Source organism: Hipposideros armiger, unplaced genomic scaffold, assembly GCF_001890085.2.
Source record: "Hipposideros armiger isolate ML-2016 unplaced genomic scaffold, ASM189008v1 scaffold_431, whole genome shotgun sequence".
Classification (NCBI taxonomy): domain Eukaryota; kingdom Metazoa; phylum Chordata; class Mammalia; order Chiroptera; family Hipposideridae; genus Hipposideros; species Hipposideros armiger.
This window is the reverse complement of record NW_017731781.1, coordinates 1,344,133-1,365,131: the sequence shown is the minus strand read 5'-3', so window position 1 is coordinate 1,365,131 and position 20,999 is coordinate 1,344,133. Positions and strand designations below refer to the sequence as shown.

Below are 20,999 nucleotides of genomic sequence, written 5' to 3'. Positions count from 1 at the left end.
AATTCTATAAAGTCTTTATAAAATGGCTTTAAATTTAACATAATCTTAAAACGTCATGTGATAAACACTGATGGTTGCCCATTAATTTCCACTGCTGCTTCTTCCTTACTAACAAAACCCCGATTTTGTCTAGGAAGTTAATGACCCAACTTAAAAACTAGATTTTCCAATTACAGGGAACCACACACCTCAATAAACTGTGCGGGGTTGTGTGTGTGTGTTTGGGGGGAGGTATATATGCTGGATATTTCTAGCAAATGTTTGCTTTTCTGAGGCAGCCTGAAGGAGGAGCAGCCATTTTTCAGCCATGAGGCAAAATGAAGTTGAAAACTACATACTAAGGCTGAAGAAACAGAAGAACCGAAGGTCCCAAGAACACTGGGGACATCGTGGAACCACTGTAACCAGCTCCGGATTAACTACCTGTGGATATCTTCTTCTGTGAGTAAAATAAACTCCTGTGTGTGTAAACCACTATAGTCAGTATTGTCATAGAGGCTCAGAGTAATCCCTAGGTGATAACCACAAACTGAGAAATAGGATTAGTCTTACCACCTTCTTCCCAAGAGTACTAAAGCAAAAAAGATACACAAATGCTAAGACAGAAAAAAAAGTCACCACTATTTCACACTTAAAATATTAACTAAACGAATTCCAGGAACCAAAAGCTTCAGAAGGCAACTGACTTCATTATCTTCTCAGAAATGCAGGAAATAATTCAGCATTAGTGCCAACAGCAGACAGAAACTAAACCATTACTCTTCCTTAGACAAGCTGGCAGCCCATAAAGCCTATTCTAACCCATAGTCCATTCTATCTCACAGATGGCAGTGAAGGTTTCACATAAAAATCCAAATTTTTCTTTAAAATGTACAAGATATGGCAACACTGAACTGGATGGGCAATAATTAGCTGCAATTAATAAGTGTGAATAGTAACTTTACTCTTTGCATGGGGGGTTTCTCCAGCTCTACACACAATCTGTACCCATTCAGCTTTATTCATTGCTATTACTTACCTGACTCCTATAAGAAAATCCATTTAGAAGCCCTGCTTTAAACCTTATGATGAACTATAGTTCTCATTTAGTGCAACGTCTCTGTAACACTTTCATCATAATTCTCCATTATTAAATTTGTTTAAAATATAATATACCCATATACAATATTATTGGATTCCCATTTATTTTGAAAATGACACCTAGAAGATGGTAATATACAAAGCCACAAATTAAACTCAGGATATATTTTTTTCAGACCCTCTGAAAATGTTCTCAATCATTAGAATCAGTTATCTTAGAAAATCATAAACCAGGTCTTTCTTTGTCTTTACCTTTCATAACAGCCTGAAGGGAAGCAACTTCTTCTCTCCATTGTCTTTTCACTTCATCTATAGCTTCTTGCTTGGTATTCTCAGAGACTGTGGCAATGGCCTTAATATTCTCCATCTCTGCCTGGGCTTCCCAGAGCTGTGTTCGAAGATGTCCCAAATCATCCTGTGCAGCTTGTAACACTGCATTTTGCCTCTTCAGATCCTCTGGGGAAAAAGTAAAAGACTCCATTAGTGAGGCATTTGCTTTTATCAGGCTGACATTCCAAAGAAGAGACAAAACATTAAGTTTATAATGTTAACATTGCTATGAAGAAGTTAAGCATTTAATTGTAAAATGTTAACTTAGAAAATGAAACCATTTTAATTAAAGATAAGATTTAAGGTATGCTGGGTATCACAAATCAATTAACTATCAGACCAAATAGGGATTAAGACTACAGTTTTAAATTTAAGCTCTTTCACCCACTGGCTAAATGAGTTTACTTTTAACATGTCTGGCCTCAATTCCACATACATCATTTTATTGTGCTTCATAGGTGTTGTGTTTTTTACAAACTAAAGACCCCTCATCAGCAAAAAGACGACTCACTGTATTTTGATACTCGCTTTATCACAGTGGTCTGGAACTGAACGCTCATCATCTGTGAGGTATGCCTGTATAGAAATGTTACTCCTCTATAGCTCTATTCCCTTTTCCCACATCTACATATGCTATTACTGTTACATACATTCCCATCTACTCGTTATAAGTTCAACAATACATTGCTGTAATTACCGTTTCATATCACTGTCTTTTAAAGAACCTGAGAGGAGAAAGGAATCCAACTGTATATTAATAGCCTGCATTATATTAACCATCATATTTACCATTTCTGGCTTTTTTCACTTGATTCTATGGGTTGGAATTACCTACCATCTGGTGCTGATACTGGCAAATATATCTCCATATGGCCCAATAAGACCATAATATATATATTGGTTTATAGAACTGCTTTTAAATCCATTAAGAAATATTTATACTCTGTTACAATTACACAGTTACATTTACTGGGGACATTGTTTTTTCATTTTAATTCAAATTACTGTCTGTAATCACTTCCTTTCAGCTGAAGAATTTCCCTTAGTATTTCTCGTAAGGCAGTCTGCCAGGAGAAAGTCTCTCATTTTTTGTTTATCTGAGAATGTCTTTATTTCACCGTCATCTTAGAAAGATGCTTTTGCTGGACACAGGATTCTTGTTTAACAGGGGTTTTTTTTAACCTATGAGTATTTTAGAAGCCATCCCACTGACTTCTGGCCTTCATTGTTTCCAATGAGAAGTCAGCTTTGGTTTCTTTTTCTGGCTTATTTTAGGATTTTTACTATAGGTGTGTGTACGCGCGCATGCATCTGTATCTACACATCTCTATCCTACCGGGAAGTTCTATGTGTAGCTTACTGCTTTTCATCAAATGGGAACCCTGCAGCCATTATCTCTGGTTTTTTTTTTTTATTTTATTGGGGAATTGGGGGAGGGAACAGCGTTGGAGAATTGGGGAAGGGGGACAAGTTGCTGTCCTTTTGCTCTTCAGTCTAGTTGTGGAGGACGTCGATTCACTGGCCCATGTTGGTATTGTGATCATTGCGCTCTTCCCGGGTGAGGCAGTCGCTCGCCGGCCATTGGATGGCCGCTCATGGTGGCTCATGGCAGCTCATGCGCTGCTGGCCAGCCCCACTGAAGCCTACGCCGTAGCCAGCTACTCACGGCAGCCCAGCTCCAGGTGGAGCTGTTGCTCACAATCTTAGCTGTAGAGGTTGCAGCGTCACTGGCCCTCATATGTGGGATCTGAACCAGGACCCTGCTGCTCAGAGCTGGCGTCCCAAGCCAACTCAACCAACGCGCCACTCGGCCGGCCCAGTCATTAGCTCTTGAAATGTTTTTTTTTTCTGTCTCTCACGTCTCCTCCTGGCATTCCCATTACACATACAAGTACATTCACACACTTAATTATACAGTAAAACCTTGGATTTCAAGGAACTTGGTTTGCGAGTGTTCCGCAAGACGAACAAACATTTCTATTAGGTTGGTGCAAAATAGCAGTTTTGGCCATTACTTGTAATAGCAAAAACCGCAATTATGTTTCCAGCAACTTAATACATTTTAACTTGGTAAACAAACGATGTCTTGCAATACAAGTAGTTTGTTTCCAGAACGAATTATTCTCGCAAGCCAAAGTATTACTGTATCTCACATTTTTGAGGCTCTTCATTTTTCTATTTTCTTTCTGTTCTTCAGACTGGATAATCTTAAGTGACCTAGCTTCAAGTTAACGAATTCTTTCTTCTGCCAGTTCAAATCTACTGTTGAGCCCCTATAGTGAACTTTTCATTTTAATTATTGTACTTTTCAAATCCTGAATGTCCACTTGATTATTTGTTACAATTTCTCTTTATTAATATTCCTTATTTGATGAAACATCATCACACTTTACTTCTTCAAAGATTGGTTTAATTCAGTTCTTTGAACATATTTATGACTACTTTGAAGTCTATTAAATCTGACATCTGATCATCTTCACAGGCACTGCATGCTTTTTTTCCTTTGTATGGGTTTTTCCTGTTTATTTCATATCTCCTAAACTTTTTTGCTTAAAATGAGATTTTTTATAATATATTGTAACTCTAATTCATCGCCATCCCTTCTCTGGCTTGTTCTTGTTGTCTGCTGTTTGTTTCGTGGTTGGCTGGATTACTTAGTAAAGTATTTCTGCCCCTTCCCTCCCTCCACACACACACACACACACACACACACACACACACACACACACACACACACACACACACACACACACACACACACACACTGTAGCCACTGATGTTGCTCCTCAGAAGGCACAGCCCTGGGCACATGCAGTCACTCGGGGATGACAGTTTTTGTAGGGATCCCTTCTGAGTGTCTCTTTTTCCTGACCACATCCATCTGTCAAACCCCACTTAATTGCTGGTGCTCATCTCTGACATATCTGCTTTAGGCACAGGGCACTGAGTGGGGGAGATGGAGTGGTGGGCTCTGGTCTTCTTGACTGCTTTTCCCAGCATGGAACCTCCACCCTACAAACAAGCTAGGGCAAGGGCTATCAGAATTTTGAGTATACCACAACCATGATAAAGCCTCTGTCCTATGAGTGGGGGCTAGGTGGAATAAAACACCTGTAGACCTCTTGGTCACACAACTGAAACTTTGCCTCTACAACAGGTGGGGGGGGGAGGGGAAGGGGGATGATGGAGAGGTAGACCTGTGTTCCAGGCACTATCTGCCTGGACTGCAGTTTCTATCACACCAAGATAGGAGGGGAGAGGGAAGGAGCACTTCATGAGTCAAATGTCACAGATGCTCTATTTTTACCTAGACTTAGTAGCTTTTCTTGAAGAAATGTCTCATTTTCTGTATGCCTTAGGACCACTTCTAGAGATTTTAAATGGTTGTTTAAATAATTTTCACTGGTTTTGCTGGGGAGTGGGTCTATGGAGCTCCTCACGTTACCATTCTAGAAGTGGAACTCTCAAACTTACCATTTACCCATAAATATTTCAGTACGTATCTCTAAAAGATAAGGACCATTTTTTAAAAATACATGTAAAATTTACCTCCTTAATCACTTTTAAGTGTATAGTTCAGTGGTGTTACACAATCAAAGATACTTTGGAAGACCCATGAGGGAAAAAACTGAGATTTTAATTCGATTTGCTCTGAATTGGTAGATTAGCTGAAGAGTTAGCATCTTTGAGATTGAGTCTTTCCACCTATGAACATGGTAGCTCGTTCCATTTAATTAAGGTTTTTCTTGTATGTCCTTCAATACTATTTTATAACTTTCCTTTATAAAGCTTTAATACATCCTTGGTTAGACTTATTCCCAAGTGACTAAGGATTGTGATTTTTTTTCTTTTGTCTTGTTTTATTTGCTTCAGGATTCCTTTTTCCTGTTACTTCAATAATTAGTTGTCACTGGTACAAAGAAACATTACTGATCTTCTATATTAATCTTTATTCCAACAATATGGATAACCCTCTTTAGTTCTAATAATGTAGACTGTCTTGGTTCCTCTATGACAGTCATATAGTCTCCACACAGAAACAAAACTATCCTTAACTTTCCAAATCTTATAACTCATTTTTTAAAAATTTTATTGCATTGGCTAGGAGACCCTGTAGTACAAATTGAATTACAGTACTGATAACAGGCCTTCTTGTCTTGTTTCACCATTAAGTATGATATATGCTATTGGTTTCTAATAGAAACATTTTCATAGGCTAAGGCAGGTACCCTCAATTATTAGTTTGCTAGAAACTAGAATGAACTAGTATTATTAAAGGGTGTTAAATTTTATTGAATGTCCTTTCTGGTTTTTTCTCACTTGTTAATTTAGTGAGTTATATCAATAGATGCTCTAAAGTTAAATTCTCCTTGCATTCCTAGTACATGTGGTCATGGTATACTGTTTTTACATACTCTACTGAAGTCAATTTTATTTAGGATTTTAAACTCCAGCCATAAATGAGGTTGGTTTATTGGTATGCTAGTATTAGTGCTTCTTGTTTAGGTATCAAGGTTAAATTAATCCCACAAAATAAGCTGGATGGCTTTCTTTTTGTTTCTGACATAGTTTACAAAAGATAGGAACAAATGTTCCTTGAAGTTTTAACAAAATTTGCCTATAAAACCTATGCCTGTGACATCTTTTGTAAATAAGAATTCTGTTTATTGATTCAGTTTCTCTTATGGTTATGGTTTATTCAGGTTTTCTATTTAAGGTAATTTTGTTCATTCATATTTCCTGGGAAAGTACTCATTTCATCTAAATTTCCAAATCTGTTGGCCTAGACATACACAGTACTCTTATGCTTTTACATTGCTACTGCATTGATACTTATGTCTTTTTATTTTCTCATTATTAGTTTTTTCCAAAAGATGTGCTTTTGATTTTGAGTTTAACTGTTCTTTGTTTTCTATTTCATTAATTTCTATTATTTTCTTTTTCTTTGAGTTCACTCTTTTTCTAGCCTCTGAACACTTAGATCACTTATTTTTAATCTCTTGTGTCTTTTAATAAGTTAATTTTAATAAATGCATTTAAACTTATAAACTTACCCTCAAAATATTGTTTTAGCTGTATCCCACAAGTATCTTCATTGCATGCTAAGTACTTTGCAATCTCCATTGCGACTCCTCTTTAACTCATGAGCAATAGGAATACATTCTTAGTTTCCAAACTTAAAAAAAACTTATTTACATTGTTTAAAACATTTCTAATTACATTAGGTAAGAAAACATGGTGAGTAGCTTGATTTTTAAAATATGCTCAGTCTTCCTTTGAGATGTAGACAATTTTTTGTGTTCCTTGTGAATATACAGTAGTCCCCACTTACATGCAGGGGATACATTCCAAAACCTCCAGTGGATGCCTGAAACTGCAGATAGTACCAAACCCTGTATATACTGTTTTTTTTTTCTATACATACATACCTTTTCACTTAAAGGAAGCACTTTACAGCCCCTCTTTGGCATATCTGAATTACCAGCATCACTACTCTTGTACTTTGGGGCCATTATTAAGTAAAATAAGGGTTACTTGAACACAAGCACTGTGATATCTTGACAGTTAATCTGGTAACCAAGACGGCTACTAAGTAACTAATGGGCAAGAAGCAGATACAGCATGGATACGCTGGACAAAGGGATGATTCACATCCTGGGAGGGATGAAGCAGGACAGTCCAAGATTTCATCGCATTACTTAGAACAGCATACAATTTAAAACGAATTTTTTTAATTTCTGGAATTTTCCATTTAATATTTTCGGACCACAGTTGACTACATAACCGAAACTGCAGAAAGCAAAATTGCAGATATGGGAGAACTATTGTGAAAAAGAATGCATATGTGTATTTTCTATTTCTTGGGTACAGAATTTCTCAGAGATCAAGCTTTCTAAAATTCTCTTGCTCAAAGCTTTTATCTTTACTTATTGCTTGATCTAGCAATTGATATAGTTAAACATCTCCTATGTGTACATTTGTCAATTTCCTTTATAGTTCTATCACTTTTTGTTTTACATGATGTGTCACGGCTATTTTGTTAGGTACATAGAAGTTCACAATTATTACATTTTCTTGGTAGATGATTTCTTTCATTTCAACAGTCTTCTATATCCCTTCAATGCTTTTTGCTTTTAAGCATCAATCTTATTGCCTCGGTTATTTTACTTTCTTCTATTAAAAAACAACAACAGTGAACTAGGAAGGTTTTACAGTTTTGTTTTTTAGTCAGATTTATCAAGTTTCTATGGTTAGTATTGTTTCTGATATCGTATACATTCCTTCTGTTTACTTCGTGCAAATGTTATCTTTACTATTTCACTTGGTGATTTATGTGGGTGATAAATTCTCTTAGTTTTTCCATGCCTGAAATACCTATTTTGCTCTTACTCTTGAATAATTTTAATTTTAGGTTGCATATAAAATTTTAGGTTGACCATTATTTTCTCTCTGCACTTTAAAGATCTTATTTCATTGTCTCCTGGCATCTATTTTGCTTATGTGTCATCTCCTGTCAGCATCATTGTTTCTTCTCTCTGGTATCTTTCAACATTTTCTTTTCATTCTTGATATTCCACAGTTTAAGACCTGTCAAAGTCTGAATTTACTATTATTTACCCTGGTTGGTAGTCAGTACTTATGATGAGGACTCGCTTTTTTTCTTAATGCTTGAAATGTCTCCGTTATTTTCTCCTCCAATATTCTGTACTATTCCCTTCTTTCTCTTCTCCTGGAATTCTTTTTACATACATGTGTGTTGAAGATTCATTCAATTTGTCCTCTATGTCAACTGCTCTTTGAGATTTCTCTGTGTCTCACTGGGAGAGAGAACTCCACAATATGTTTTTCAAATTTACTAAAATCTCTGTGCTTTGTCTACAGTTTAAACCACTTTATTTCAATTTATTTATTGTGTTTCTAAGATTTCTAATGGTTTAACATTTTAAAAATATATTCTAGTTTTATTTTCATGTCTAAGTGCAAGCTTATATCTACCTAAATATCTACCTAAACCTAGCTTTACCTATTGAAACTCTGGTTAGTTGGCATCAGAGCTTTATATAAATTATGACGATGTACAAAATCTTTCTGAACAATAGAAAATTTCATGGTCTTCTAGTGATTAACATGAACTCCATTTCTACTATTTTCCTTCAAATTGAGTATTCTATGGCCTTTTGTTTGCTGCCTCATGTAATAGGCTCTTACTCATTGCCCAAGATCGAGAATTTCCAAAACACAAAACACAAATACTGCTGCAGTGCCAATGCTTTTGTTGTGAAGTTGGTTACAGGAAAAAACTAAATCAAGTGTTTTTTGAAAGCTAAATACTTTTTTCAAATTTAACAGAAAAACAACAGAACTTTCAGAAATATTTACAGTATAACATTCCCAGTTGAAGTCAGCTGGGAAAAGAATGGGTACTAAGGTAGGAATGGACAGTAAGAGGTGTTAAAAGGTAATCTCTTTTATTATCAATCCTCATTACTGTTTGCAATCATATTTTAGCTATTCTCCAAATAAGTAAAAGCACCAAAGCAAAAGCTGTTTCTATTGGGAAAAATACCAATGTTGGGACTTCTAGGGTTACCTTGACCTCGTTTGCTGAGAGATAAAACAAAGACTGCTGAACACATCAGAACAATGACTTATACTGCTAGCATCTGTGACAATCATAAAAGACTAGGTTTATACTTTACAGTATATGCAACAATATAAGTTGCTGTTTAGAGGACATCTTTAAATTTGATTTTTATTATAATATAGGCAAACAGCCAAGTCAGAAACTAAATCTACATTTACCTTTTACACACTATGCATTTTCTTTAGAAATGACACTCAAAAAGATCCACATTATTATTCCTTTTGAAATTTTGTTACCTAGAGTGTTCTTTATGGTCAGCTTAAGTTCACTGAGAACTTCAAACAGTAAAGATAAATAGTACACACACAGACTATTGGGTTTAGATGTATTCAAAGCAATTTTAACATACCAAGTATGTTTTGTGAATGAACCCACATTACAAGCTGTTTCAGTTCAGAGATATAAAACTGTAACTTATAATGTATTTCAGAAATAAGAGATTCTTGGTCATTTTCATTTCTTCAGAATTTTATAGAAAAGTCAATTTTATAATTTCAAATAAGAAAATAAGAAAATAAGGGAAACCCTAACAGTTTTATTTTGGCACAAAAAAAAAAAACCAGAAAGCAAATGAACAAACTTTGGACAAGATTAACTTGAATTTATTGAATAGGCAAAGACTGAAAGAAAAAGCTGTAGAGAGGGTTACTGATGTGAGAGGTGAAGGAAAAAAAGGATGTCACTAGCCATACAGTATCACAGGGAGTGTGAATTGGTCATCAGAGGAAATACTGCCATGAACTTATACATATACATTAAAGATATTACAGGTCATCCTGACAACATACCATTGCACAGAGCTTGAAATGGTGTCTCATCAATTCAAGATTAAAACAAATTTTACAAAGGAGAGGTTAACAAATTCACACTGAACATAAAGAAGAACTGGACAGAACTTATTTCTCATGACTCTTAACATATATTCAAACAATGATGACACTGTGCCAAATGTATTATCTACCCCAGCAGACTATCCTTTCTGGAAGATAAAAACCATATCTCATTCATCCCAACCTCTACAGTGTCTTGCAGAGTGTCACCATGCCTAGCCAGGACACCAGCTTCCCAATCTCCTTGTCAGCCTATAAAGGAACAAAATAAAACAGGAAACAGCCTTCCTGCAAGCCATCAGAAAACAGAACCCCATCCCATATTACAGTCAGTAAACATTTCCAAGCCAAGACTGAATTCTGTGAGGCCTAAAGAACCTTCCATCCTATAAAACATTGGCCTTCAAACTTCTTTGACCACAACTCATAGTAAAAGACATATATATCACAACCCTATACATACATGTATATATATAACTGAAACAAAAAGATTTGTGTAACTACACTTACTTAACCTTACGAAGTATAATATGTTATTTTCCATTTTCTTTCTTTTTTTTTTTTTAATTGCTAGTCACAATCCCTTCAATTTTGTTATCCATCAATGGGTTACAACCTGTAATCTGAGTAACACCACTCCAGGGCAGTGGATATCAAAGTGTACATGTACCCCTGGGAGTATTCAAAGATTTTCCTAGGGATTCATAGGAACATGTTGTTTTAAAGGAATCAACTTCTAGATCCTCAACTTTCATAAATATTCTTTTCTAAAATAGACGGGTGTTTAAATACAGGTTCTCCTTGCCTACCTTTTTCTTAACCTCCTTCTCCCACTTAAAAAAGAAAGTCTTTTTACCCATCCTGAATTTTACTATGATTCACTGCCCTGTTATATAAAAACTCCACTGGGATATCAAATAAGAGGGATAATTTAAAATATCAATGTCAGTAATAAAAAAGTGAATGATTAATAACTGAGTAACAAATCTTGGCAGGTCAGGTGATAGTCTACTTTCAACAAAATTGAAGGAAGGCCTGAGTTGTCAACCAATAGAATAAATATATTTTTGAGGCTAGAACTCTTTGTGATTTAACATATAATTAAGAAAGAGTTAAGAGAATGGAATAATTGCTATTTTTTTAAAAACTCTATTTCCATCTACTTATTTATGAGACCAAAGGTTCTCAGCCCTTGTATCTATTTGAAAAAAACAAAAAACAAAAATCCTGAAACTTATTTTCTTCTGGAAGTGAATAATATTCAACCAGAGGTTAATGACTTAATCAGAAGGGAGACCCAACATACCTCATGAGGCTTGCATTTCCAGTCATTTTTACATTTTAATAATTATTTTTTAATTGTGCAAAATATTTATGTGATCAATTGTGTACTTTTAATGTCTATAATAACTCAATACAGAATAAATTTACATACATATTTTTTCTTGTTCAAAAAAATTTGTTTAAAATTTATTGGGGTAACAATGGTTAGTAAAATTACATAGGTTTCAAGTGTACAATTCTGTAATACATTATCTATATATCACATTGTGTGTTCACCACCCAGGGTCAGTTCTCCTTCTATCACCATATATTTGTACATGCGTATTTTTGTTGCACAGAAGTCTGACCAAAAATTGTTTAAATGGCTTTTAAGCACAAAATATTACTTTAGGCCAATGGTTCTCAAATTGTAATCCCTGAATCAACATCATCAGCATCGCTTGGTAACTTGGGGGAAATGCAAATCCCACCAACATAATGAATCAGAAACTCTGGGGGTGAGGGGCCGGCCGAGTGGCTCAGTTGGTTAAGAGCTCGCTCAAGAGTTTGAGCTCTGAGCAACAGCGGTTCAATTCCCGGCCCGAGCTGAGCTGCCACTGAGCTACCAACAGGTGGCAGGATGGCTCAGCTAAAAAAATTTTAAAAAATAAAAAAATAAAAAAAAAGTTCTAGGGGTAGAGCCCAGCAATCTTTCTTTCAACAAACTCTGCAAGCAAAATTCAGATGCATACTCCAGTTTGTGTTCTAAAAAATACACTTTTAAGAATAATATTATGAAGGAGATGTAAAAAAGAAAATCCAATACAAGGAAGGAAGGGGAAAAAATACAAAATGTCTGCTAAAGACCTTATTCATTAATTAGTTTTATTAAATCTGATGGTGATGAAAAGTTTTCATTTAAATATCCTTTTAAAATTAAAATAAAAAATTTTAAACATCAACTTTAAAAAGGAGTGAGGGGTGTGTATAAATATCTTATGTAGTACATAAATTTAAAAGTTGAATGATCACTAGTCTACAGCAGTGGTTCTCAAACTGTGGTCCTTGGACTAGCAGTACTGCAGTTGTCTACAAGCTTACTAGAAATGCAAATTCTCAGGCCCCACCCCAACATACCGTGTTCTAACAAGCTCTCCATGTGATTTTTATCCATGTTAAAGTTTGAAGAGCCATTGGTCTAGAGGGCTGTGAAAACCATATCCATATTTTCCTAGGTTAATACCCCAAATGTAAACCCTTTCCTTTATCCTTCAGATTAGGTCCCTCATGGTATGCTCTAATGCACAATACTTGCCCTTTTTTAAACAACTCATACAATTAATATCTGTTTTCCTCACTAGACTTTAAGTTCTATGAGTTAAAGAACCATGTGACTCTTGCTCCTTTTGTATACCCAGCACCTAAACACAATACCTCACAGTAGGTATTAAACAAATACCTATTAATAAATAACTGAATATTTGTTGGATAAACTCTATGAACTATCAGTTTTAATATAACATGGCTAAGGCTATTACTAAAATGCCAACAGTCCTAATTTGCCTGGGGCTATCTCTCAAGTGTTAAGAGCACTAAAAGTCCTGTGTCCCAAGACCATGTAGCCTACTATGTTAAATATCAGCATTAAGGTTAAAAGAAAAATCTTAACGCATGTCTCATTTTGTTTTTTAATTCCATTCTTAATCCTTACCTCTAAATAGGCTTTTATTATACAATGTAGGTAACAAATAAAATCAAGGTTTATTCAATGACAACATTGTATTACCAAGAAATGACATTTTAAGGCAGTTTTAGTATGGGGGCTAGGGAAAGATTTATAAACTTACCCTCTTTAGCCAAATATAACTCTTTAAATTTTGCTCTCTTTTGATTAAATTCTTGCTCAAGCTGCTGCTGTGCACGTAAAAATTCTGCATTAATTTTTTCCAATTCTGCTACCCGTTGCTGAAGAGAAACTGGAAAAAAAGATACTAATTAACAAGTAATAACTTTTTTTATAAATTAAGTTACAAGAATATTCTAGGAAATTCTAACTTTTTTTTTTAAAGACACTTCTATTAGACTTAATATACACACCGTGAATGAATCATGTAAAGTGAAACAGCACATATACAGAGAATCACAGAGGCAAATTTCCCAAAAGAGAACTTCTAAGTCCCTTTGTGTAACTGACAGAATGTCAATCCACTTCTGGAAATGTTAAATACTGGATTATTTGGGCTATTTATCCCACAAATGAACCCACTGACAATCTTGCTAACACCTGTTTCTCTCAAGTGTTACAAGCAAAATCTAACAACTTCCCTGATTAAGACAGCCACACCAGCCTGAACTACTCTTCCAATTTCGAGGCAATTCATTACCATTATTCTGAAATCATATTAAAAAACTCTTTCATGTAGAAAGAATACAGAGCTCTATGTTCTATATGAACTCTCAGTTACTGGGAGATTATCTGGTTTTGACAATCATGTTGACTGTAGTGTGGCAGGGGTTGGGACATATTTTTATTTTAGAGGCGCTACAATTTGGCCACAGCTGATTAAATAAATGCCTATCCTGACCAAATCCAGAGGAGGCTCTTCTGGTTCAAGAGAGGGGTGGGAATCCAGGAGTCTAACCCTTGACCTCCTCCTTTGCCCCAACAACAGCCCAGCCACAAAGCTATGACCCTAATCCCTCCAGGGGATAGCTATCAGTACTAATGCCATTGCCTAATTACCTAGGCCAGCAGAGGTCCGAGTTTCCTACTACATGCCACCCCAGAATGATGATTTGCCTAGAATTTTAGCCATGATCTGATATTATCTCTAAAGGTCCTCCTCACCCCCAATCCATTACTCAGTTTAACTGAGAGCTGACTTTATGGAACATAGAAAAAAGACTGGGAAAATGCACCAATGATTTATCTATTAGTATTAGAATTATGCCGCATTAGTAATTTCTTCCATGTGCTTTTCAAAGTTCTCTACAACTCCTTTGATAGTAAATGAAAACCAATATTTGTTCATTCCCATGACATCTTCAGACAAGCCTCACTACAGTAGGTCTAACAATATCTATGCAATCCATGGTAGAAAGAGGAAATGACTGCTGCGTTGAGTTCCATGGTATTAAAGGTAAGAGTCATTTTGAGGAGCAAATACTAGGGTCTTTAGGTCAAAGCAAAGAATGACGTCAGGTCGTTTAAACATTTGATAAATCTTTGGAGAAGAAGGGATGGAGAATCCATTGGAAAGGGGAAATGTGCAGTTATGTCGTATTTAACATTTGAAATCATGAAGGAAAATTGTTCTCTGTGCTATTTCTCTTGTATTTTTATTGTCCAATCCCAATTGTTAAATTAAACAAGTTTTCCACTTAACACTTTAATATTACTGGTAGCTACTTATTACTGCATGAAGTAGAGAAGGGCTCTGGGGAATCAAAGAAGAAAAAGCAAGATTCTTCTGGTCTTACTTTTCCCTAACAACTACACCACCTCCCACCCCTACTGTTACCAACACACACACACACACACACACACACACACACACACACACACACCTTTCAACATTATATTTTACATTTAAGAATTGAGGCCAATGAATCAATAAAAACTACAATGCAGCCTTTAAAATTGCAGCCAAGATTAAGTGTGTTTCCACTACTCCCAGTCCTGTCCTGGTTCTGACCCACAGTTCAGACACAGTCCACAACCCTCTCTTCAGGCTTCAGGATCCCTTTGAGGATATACCAAGTAACTTCCTTATTCCCATGTTTTTTAATAAAAAAAATTTCAAATCCACCTCAAGTACTTCTAACATACTGCAATTCTACAATACAAAAGGCCAAAACAACTGCTTTTTATAAGAATGCCTCTATGGCTATATCTAGAAAAATCAATTTACCTTGCATAAGACAGCAGGAAAGTTGACAAACAGGCATATCCTAGTGCATTAGCCACCAGCTACAAATCAAACTGAAAATAGCTCTCATCACACAAAATATTGTGTAATTTTCTAACATGGTAACTAGTTCAAAATAATTAGCTAATAGTTTATGTAAAAAGTAGTACTTAGCCTGGCTTATAGAAAAATTGATAAATGTTAGCTTTAATTATTAAATTAGTGATATTTATTTAAAAAAGGAAAAAAGCAGAGTAATCAAGTGACTTTGTATACGGCCTCGGAAGTGACTTCAACCTCATGATTCTGACTCAGTTCCACGCTTAAACTTCCAGCTCATCCCCTTCCCTATTATCATATTTTCTCCAAAACATCACGGACAAATTAGTGTTGTTAACCTTCAACAATATTAAGCCTCTGTAACTTAGCTGCTGAGACCTGTATTCCTATGCCGACCTTTGTTAACCATTCCACACATTCCTTATATTGTCACCTTTGTTTAGGTAATAAGAAAGAGGGGGAAGAAGCTATCTTATGCAATGGCTACTTTTAATGGTTTTCTAAAAGAAAAAATTATTATATCATCTACTCAAAATGTCTGAATTAAGCAACAACACAGAAAGAAAAGAAAAATAATATGGTAAATAAAAGACTCAATAATTCTTAATATATCTCCTTCCCTAATTTTTATATGAATGAGAGAACATATAATAACTTTAAAATACTTTTAACCCCCAAGCTGTGTCCTATTACTAGCTAGCACCTGTTTAAATAAATTTGTTATAAATTTGGTAAGACATAAGCAATGGGAGAAGAAAAAAAGCAGTTTTGGTCAAACATTACTACAATCAGAGTCTTTTTGTTTAAAGATGTTCAAGATCCAATAAAATACCTATTTCAAGCCAACACACACACACACACACACACACACACACACACGAACATAATTCCAGTGTAACAAAAGAATGTGAACAGTTCCCGTAGCTCAGAAGCCTTAACTTGTGTATCACTGGGTTTTAAAAGGACACTATTAAGGGGCCAGCCAAGTGGCGCGTTGGTTAAGAGTTGGCTTGGGAACGCCAGCTCTGAGAAGCAGGGCCCCAGTTTGGATCCCACTTGAGGGCCAGTGATGCTGCGCCCTCTACAGCTAAGATGGTGAACAACAGCTCGACCTGGAGCTGGGCTGCTGTGATGGCATAGGCTGCAGTGGAGCAGCAGTGGGTTGCCATAAGCTACCGTGAGTGGCTGGCAGATGGCATGAGCAGCCGGCAGCTGGTGTGAGTCGCCATGAGCGTCCGTCCAGGGCCTGGCGACCGATCTGCCTCTCCCGGGAAGAGCGCAATGAAATACCAACATGGGCCAGTGAAGCGACATCCTCCACAACTAGACTGAAGAACAAAAGGACAGCAACTTGTCTGTTCCCCTTCCCCGATTCCCCAATGCTGTTCCCCTCCCCCAATTCCCCAATAAAATCTTTAAATAAATAAAATAATGACAGTATTAAATGTGGTAGGTACATCCATCCAGTGGACTAATATCAAGCCAGAAAAATTACATTAATCAAAAAGAAGATACAAAACTATATGCACTATAATATGAGCTATGCAAAAAATATATAGGAAAAATACTGGAAAGAATATGCCAAATTATACTGAATGGCTGCCTCTCTGAATCAAAGGGTAATGAAAAAATAAATTATACTGATGGGATTTACATGAAAAGATAATTAAGTGCTTCATTTTTTTTTGTTATTATTGTAATTTTATCTTATTGATCCATATCATATCAATCTCAAACTTTCTGCTCATTAAAAGGGCATAATTTACTTCCGTGGTCTTAAAATATTTTAAAATACTATACACAATCATTTTTTTTAAACTACACGTTTTCCTTGGATAAGCAATTTACTAAAATAGATTAATTTTCTGAAAAACATAATTTCTTCTTCTGCTTCAGAAGTGGCCTTCTAGGTAGCCTTCTTTTGGTGCTCTAAAAACTCACTATGTCCAGCTTCTTTTAGGAATTACTAAAACTGATTATTAGTTGCAGTAAATCCATCCACTGAATTGTGATTTGTTTAGGCTAACATTTAAATAAATCCATACTTACTGAGCATGCCTCAGAGAAGAAGGGGAGAGGGGAAAGTGGGTGGGGCTGCCAGGGATTACTAATCTACTGGGTTGTCGAAAAAGTCATGACGTATTTTCTCTGTTTTTCTTTGCAAAAATGCATCATGATTTTTCCGACAACCCAATAGATATTATTAATCACAAACAATGGAAAAGCCTGCTTTGAGGGAGGAGGTATCAGGGGCAGTAAGGGTGGAGATGGGAAGCACACAGGAATGTTTTCTCATTTTCAACCTCCCTATAGATATTTATGATCAAAATTAATAACCTCCAGGCACTTGCAGTATAGAATTTTTTGGGTCTAACTTTTAGTTCTGGACAATCACAGGGTCAGTGTTGAAACAATTTTAGATTATTCCAGTCCAGTGTATTTCAAACTGAGTCTCAATCCATTAGCGAGTTGTTAAATCAACTTAGTGTTTAGCAATCTTGTCTTTTTTAATAATGAAATATAACAGAAAATATCAGTAACATTTAATATGGGTATATGTTACTTCATGAAATTTGTATTTCAGATACAGATATCCCCACTTTTTTTAAGTTTGCCTTATGTTGTTCTGCTTTTATGGAAGGCCTACATTAGCACTACCTGTTTCTGCTAACTGAGGATTTTCACTTTTAGGAAAAAAGGCAAAAAGCGAAAACAATGTTCAGAGTTTGTTTTGCAAGGGGCCATTCTAGAGGTAGCATGCGCTCTGAGCAGTGAGAGTGGCACTGCTTTTACTATACGCTTGTGTTATTTTAGGTTTTATTTGTTATTTGGTATGATTTAGTAGGTTATTTTTTGGGTGTGAAAACACTCAAAATTTTTTCCATGTAAACTAATGGTAACTGCTTCTTCACTTTACACCATTTCAGCTTACGAAAGGTTTCATAGGAACATTCTACTTTCAAATGGCAAGGAAAACCTGTACTCACACATTTATTCTGGGTTGCAATGAAAAACGTGTTTCTCACTGTGGAGAGAGGTCCAAATAGTCTGAAAACCACTGATTCCTAACTCATGCAGGAATCCCTTCCTACAATATCACAGACCAGTGATCGATCGTATGGCTTCCACATGAACATAAATATAATAACTCGGTTTACTGTCTCACGGGGCAGCCAATTCCACTGTTCAGGGATTTTAGATTATCCTCCTCCATGTCCATTCCCTTGGATAACTGGTCATTAGAAATATCTACTTTTAGTAACACGCCCCTAAAAATTGGCTTCCTTAGAGATGTTAGTTCTGCCCAACAGATTTAGAGAGGAAATTTTCTAATATCTGACATCCTACACTTGCTCTCTCCTTTCTTCTCTAAATGAAATCCTTCCTAACCCTTTATAATTTCTAAGTTCATCATTATCTCAGTTGCTCTCCTTGCATACTACAGGTAGTCAGATTCTACATAAACTAGGACATGAGATCCTAACACAATACCAGCAGAATCTAGTAGAAACATTATATCTGAGGGCTATACTCTTAATAATGTACTGTAAATACACCTGAGCTTGTTTCGGCCACACACCCCAACACTGTCATTGTTACCCCATAAAATTCAGGTAATCTATCTTAACACTATCCTTAAATCCTTTCCCTTGAACTACAATTAAGCCAAGGTTTCCTCCAACCTATACCTGGTGCAATTTTAGCCATGTTGCAGAGTTTGGGGGGTGGGCAGGTTGTTTTATTTAAACAAAGTTTTAAATTACAACTAATGATAGCATCCCTTGGTACATCACCTGAGATCTCAGTGGAGGATGATATTGATATATTAGATTACTCTATTAATTACAAATTCATTCCAACCATCTTTAGTATCAAATTACATTTCTTCATCTTAGCCATGATTTCATAACAGTTCAGTTAAACATCTTATTAAAATTCAAACATAAGCTATCTACAATTTTGGAGTCAGAGAAACCTGTATTTCAACCCAAACCGAAGCTTTTGTTATATGAACTAGGGCAAACAGTTTAACTTTTCCAAGATTTCTATGTTAAAAAAAAAAATGATACCATTTTGCAGAGTATCACATACTACAAAAACAAGAGATAGCATCATATAAAAGCAACTCACATGTAATAGGCATTCAAATGATAGTAACTACCAACAACTTCAGAATTTAAGTTTCAGGTACATAATTCTGCTTAAAAAAAAAATGAAGCTGTTCATTTAGGTCAACTTGTTCCAGAGATTCTTCCTAGTGATAATTACAGAATCACTTAATTTTCTAAAATGCTCATAAACCACTTGCTCAATAATCTATTTTTTTAAATGTTCCAGAAATTGTACTCAAGCAAAGTTATCAATTAAGACAAGCAGGTAAACAAAGCTTTGAGAAAAAGTAAAAAATACAGAAGTAACTGTGAACAAAATTTCAATGAATGTTCAGTAGATAAAAAATGCAGTATAAACTACACTCCACGCTCTATTTCTGTATTATTATAAGGCTATAAAGCTATATTCTACCATTATTTCCATATGGTATATTGAAAATGTGAACCATGAAAACAGTCTCAATTAGTTACCAAAGATAACTTTAGAAACAAGGATAACTTTACAAATAAGTCAGTTATACAGTTTTTCTGATTACGTTTAGTCCAATTATCATAATTATCAAAAGCTGGTGTTCAACAGCTGACATAAGTATACACATCAATAAAAATGGGCTATTATCTATTCAATCTGTACAAACTGGTGGTGTTCTACTTCTAAAGTATTTCAAACACCATAATGCCAAGGCAGATGAAAAAGGATGACTATTACTGGGGCTGATAACCAGATATATTTTCTAACTATTTGGATACTTAAATATTTTAGTTCCTCACTTACAAGACAAAGAAGGCTATTCAAAACTCAAATATCAGGCTTATTTAAGGAAATGGCCAAAAGATTTCAGTTTTCTGCCTATAAGTCTACTGGCATTCATAAGTACAACTACAACTTGCCACTGCAGGACCTGGCGTGGGACCCTAAGAATTCACTATCAGTGACGTTAAATTTAATCCTTATTTTGTGCTTGAATTTACCAGGTTTTGGTAAGGCTGCCAATGGGAATGCAAAATAGTGCAACCACTTTGGAAAACAGTTTGGCTATTTCTTATGAACACACACTTACCATGCAATTCAGCAATCCTACAAATGAAAACATATTTCCACACAAAGATTGGTAAACAAATGTTCACAGTATCTTTATTTATAATAGTCCAAACTTGGGAATAACCCAAATGCCCACTATAAATTAACAAATTATGGTATATCCACACAATGAAATACCATACTATTCAGCAACCAAAAGGAATGAGCTACTAATTAATACATACCACCTGGATAAATCTCAAGAGCATCATGCTAAGTGAAAGAAACCAGACAGAAAAAGTATGATTCCACTTACATTCTAGGAAAGACAAAACTATAGTGACAGAAAGCAGACCAGCACTTGCCCAGGAGTGGGAGGAGGGGTTTAACCACAAAGGAGCATGAAAGAGCTATCTGGGATAAAACGTTCTATAACACAATAATAGTGATGGTTACAGACTGTATATGTTTGTAAAAACTCATGGATCTCTATGTTTAAAATTAGTAAATTTTGAAGTACAAATTGGTAGTCACAAAATAGTCACGAGGATGTGAAATACAGTATGGGGAATATAATCAATAATGTAAAGACTATGTAGGGTGTCAGATGGGTACTGGACTTATCAAGGGGATCACTTCATAGATTATATAAATGCCTAACCACTGCACTGTACACGTGAAACTAATATAAAATAATACTGAACATCAATTATAATTAAATATGTATATATGTGTGTATATATATTACAT

At 35.4% G+C, this 20,999-nt stretch overlaps 1 protein-coding gene across 2 annotated transcripts in view; it reads right to left on the bottom strand.

The window, feature by feature from the left end:
- Positions 1-20,999, bottom strand: part of RABEP1 (rabaptin, RAB GTPase binding effector protein 1) — an 87,277-nt gene that overhangs the window by 45,411 nt on the left and 20,867 nt on the right. The window contains exons 2-3 of one of the 2 annotated variants that reach the window (XM_019664863.1): positions 12,996-13,124; positions 1,333-1,536 (exon numbers count right to left, since the gene is read on the bottom strand). In XM_019664863.1, the coding sequence (XP_019520408.1) occupies positions 1,333-1,536; positions 12,996-13,124 (333 nt within the window). The remainder of the gene's footprint in view (positions 1-1,332; positions 1,537-12,995; positions 13,125-20,999) is intronic. The other variant, XM_019664864.1, reaches the window with a different exon arrangement.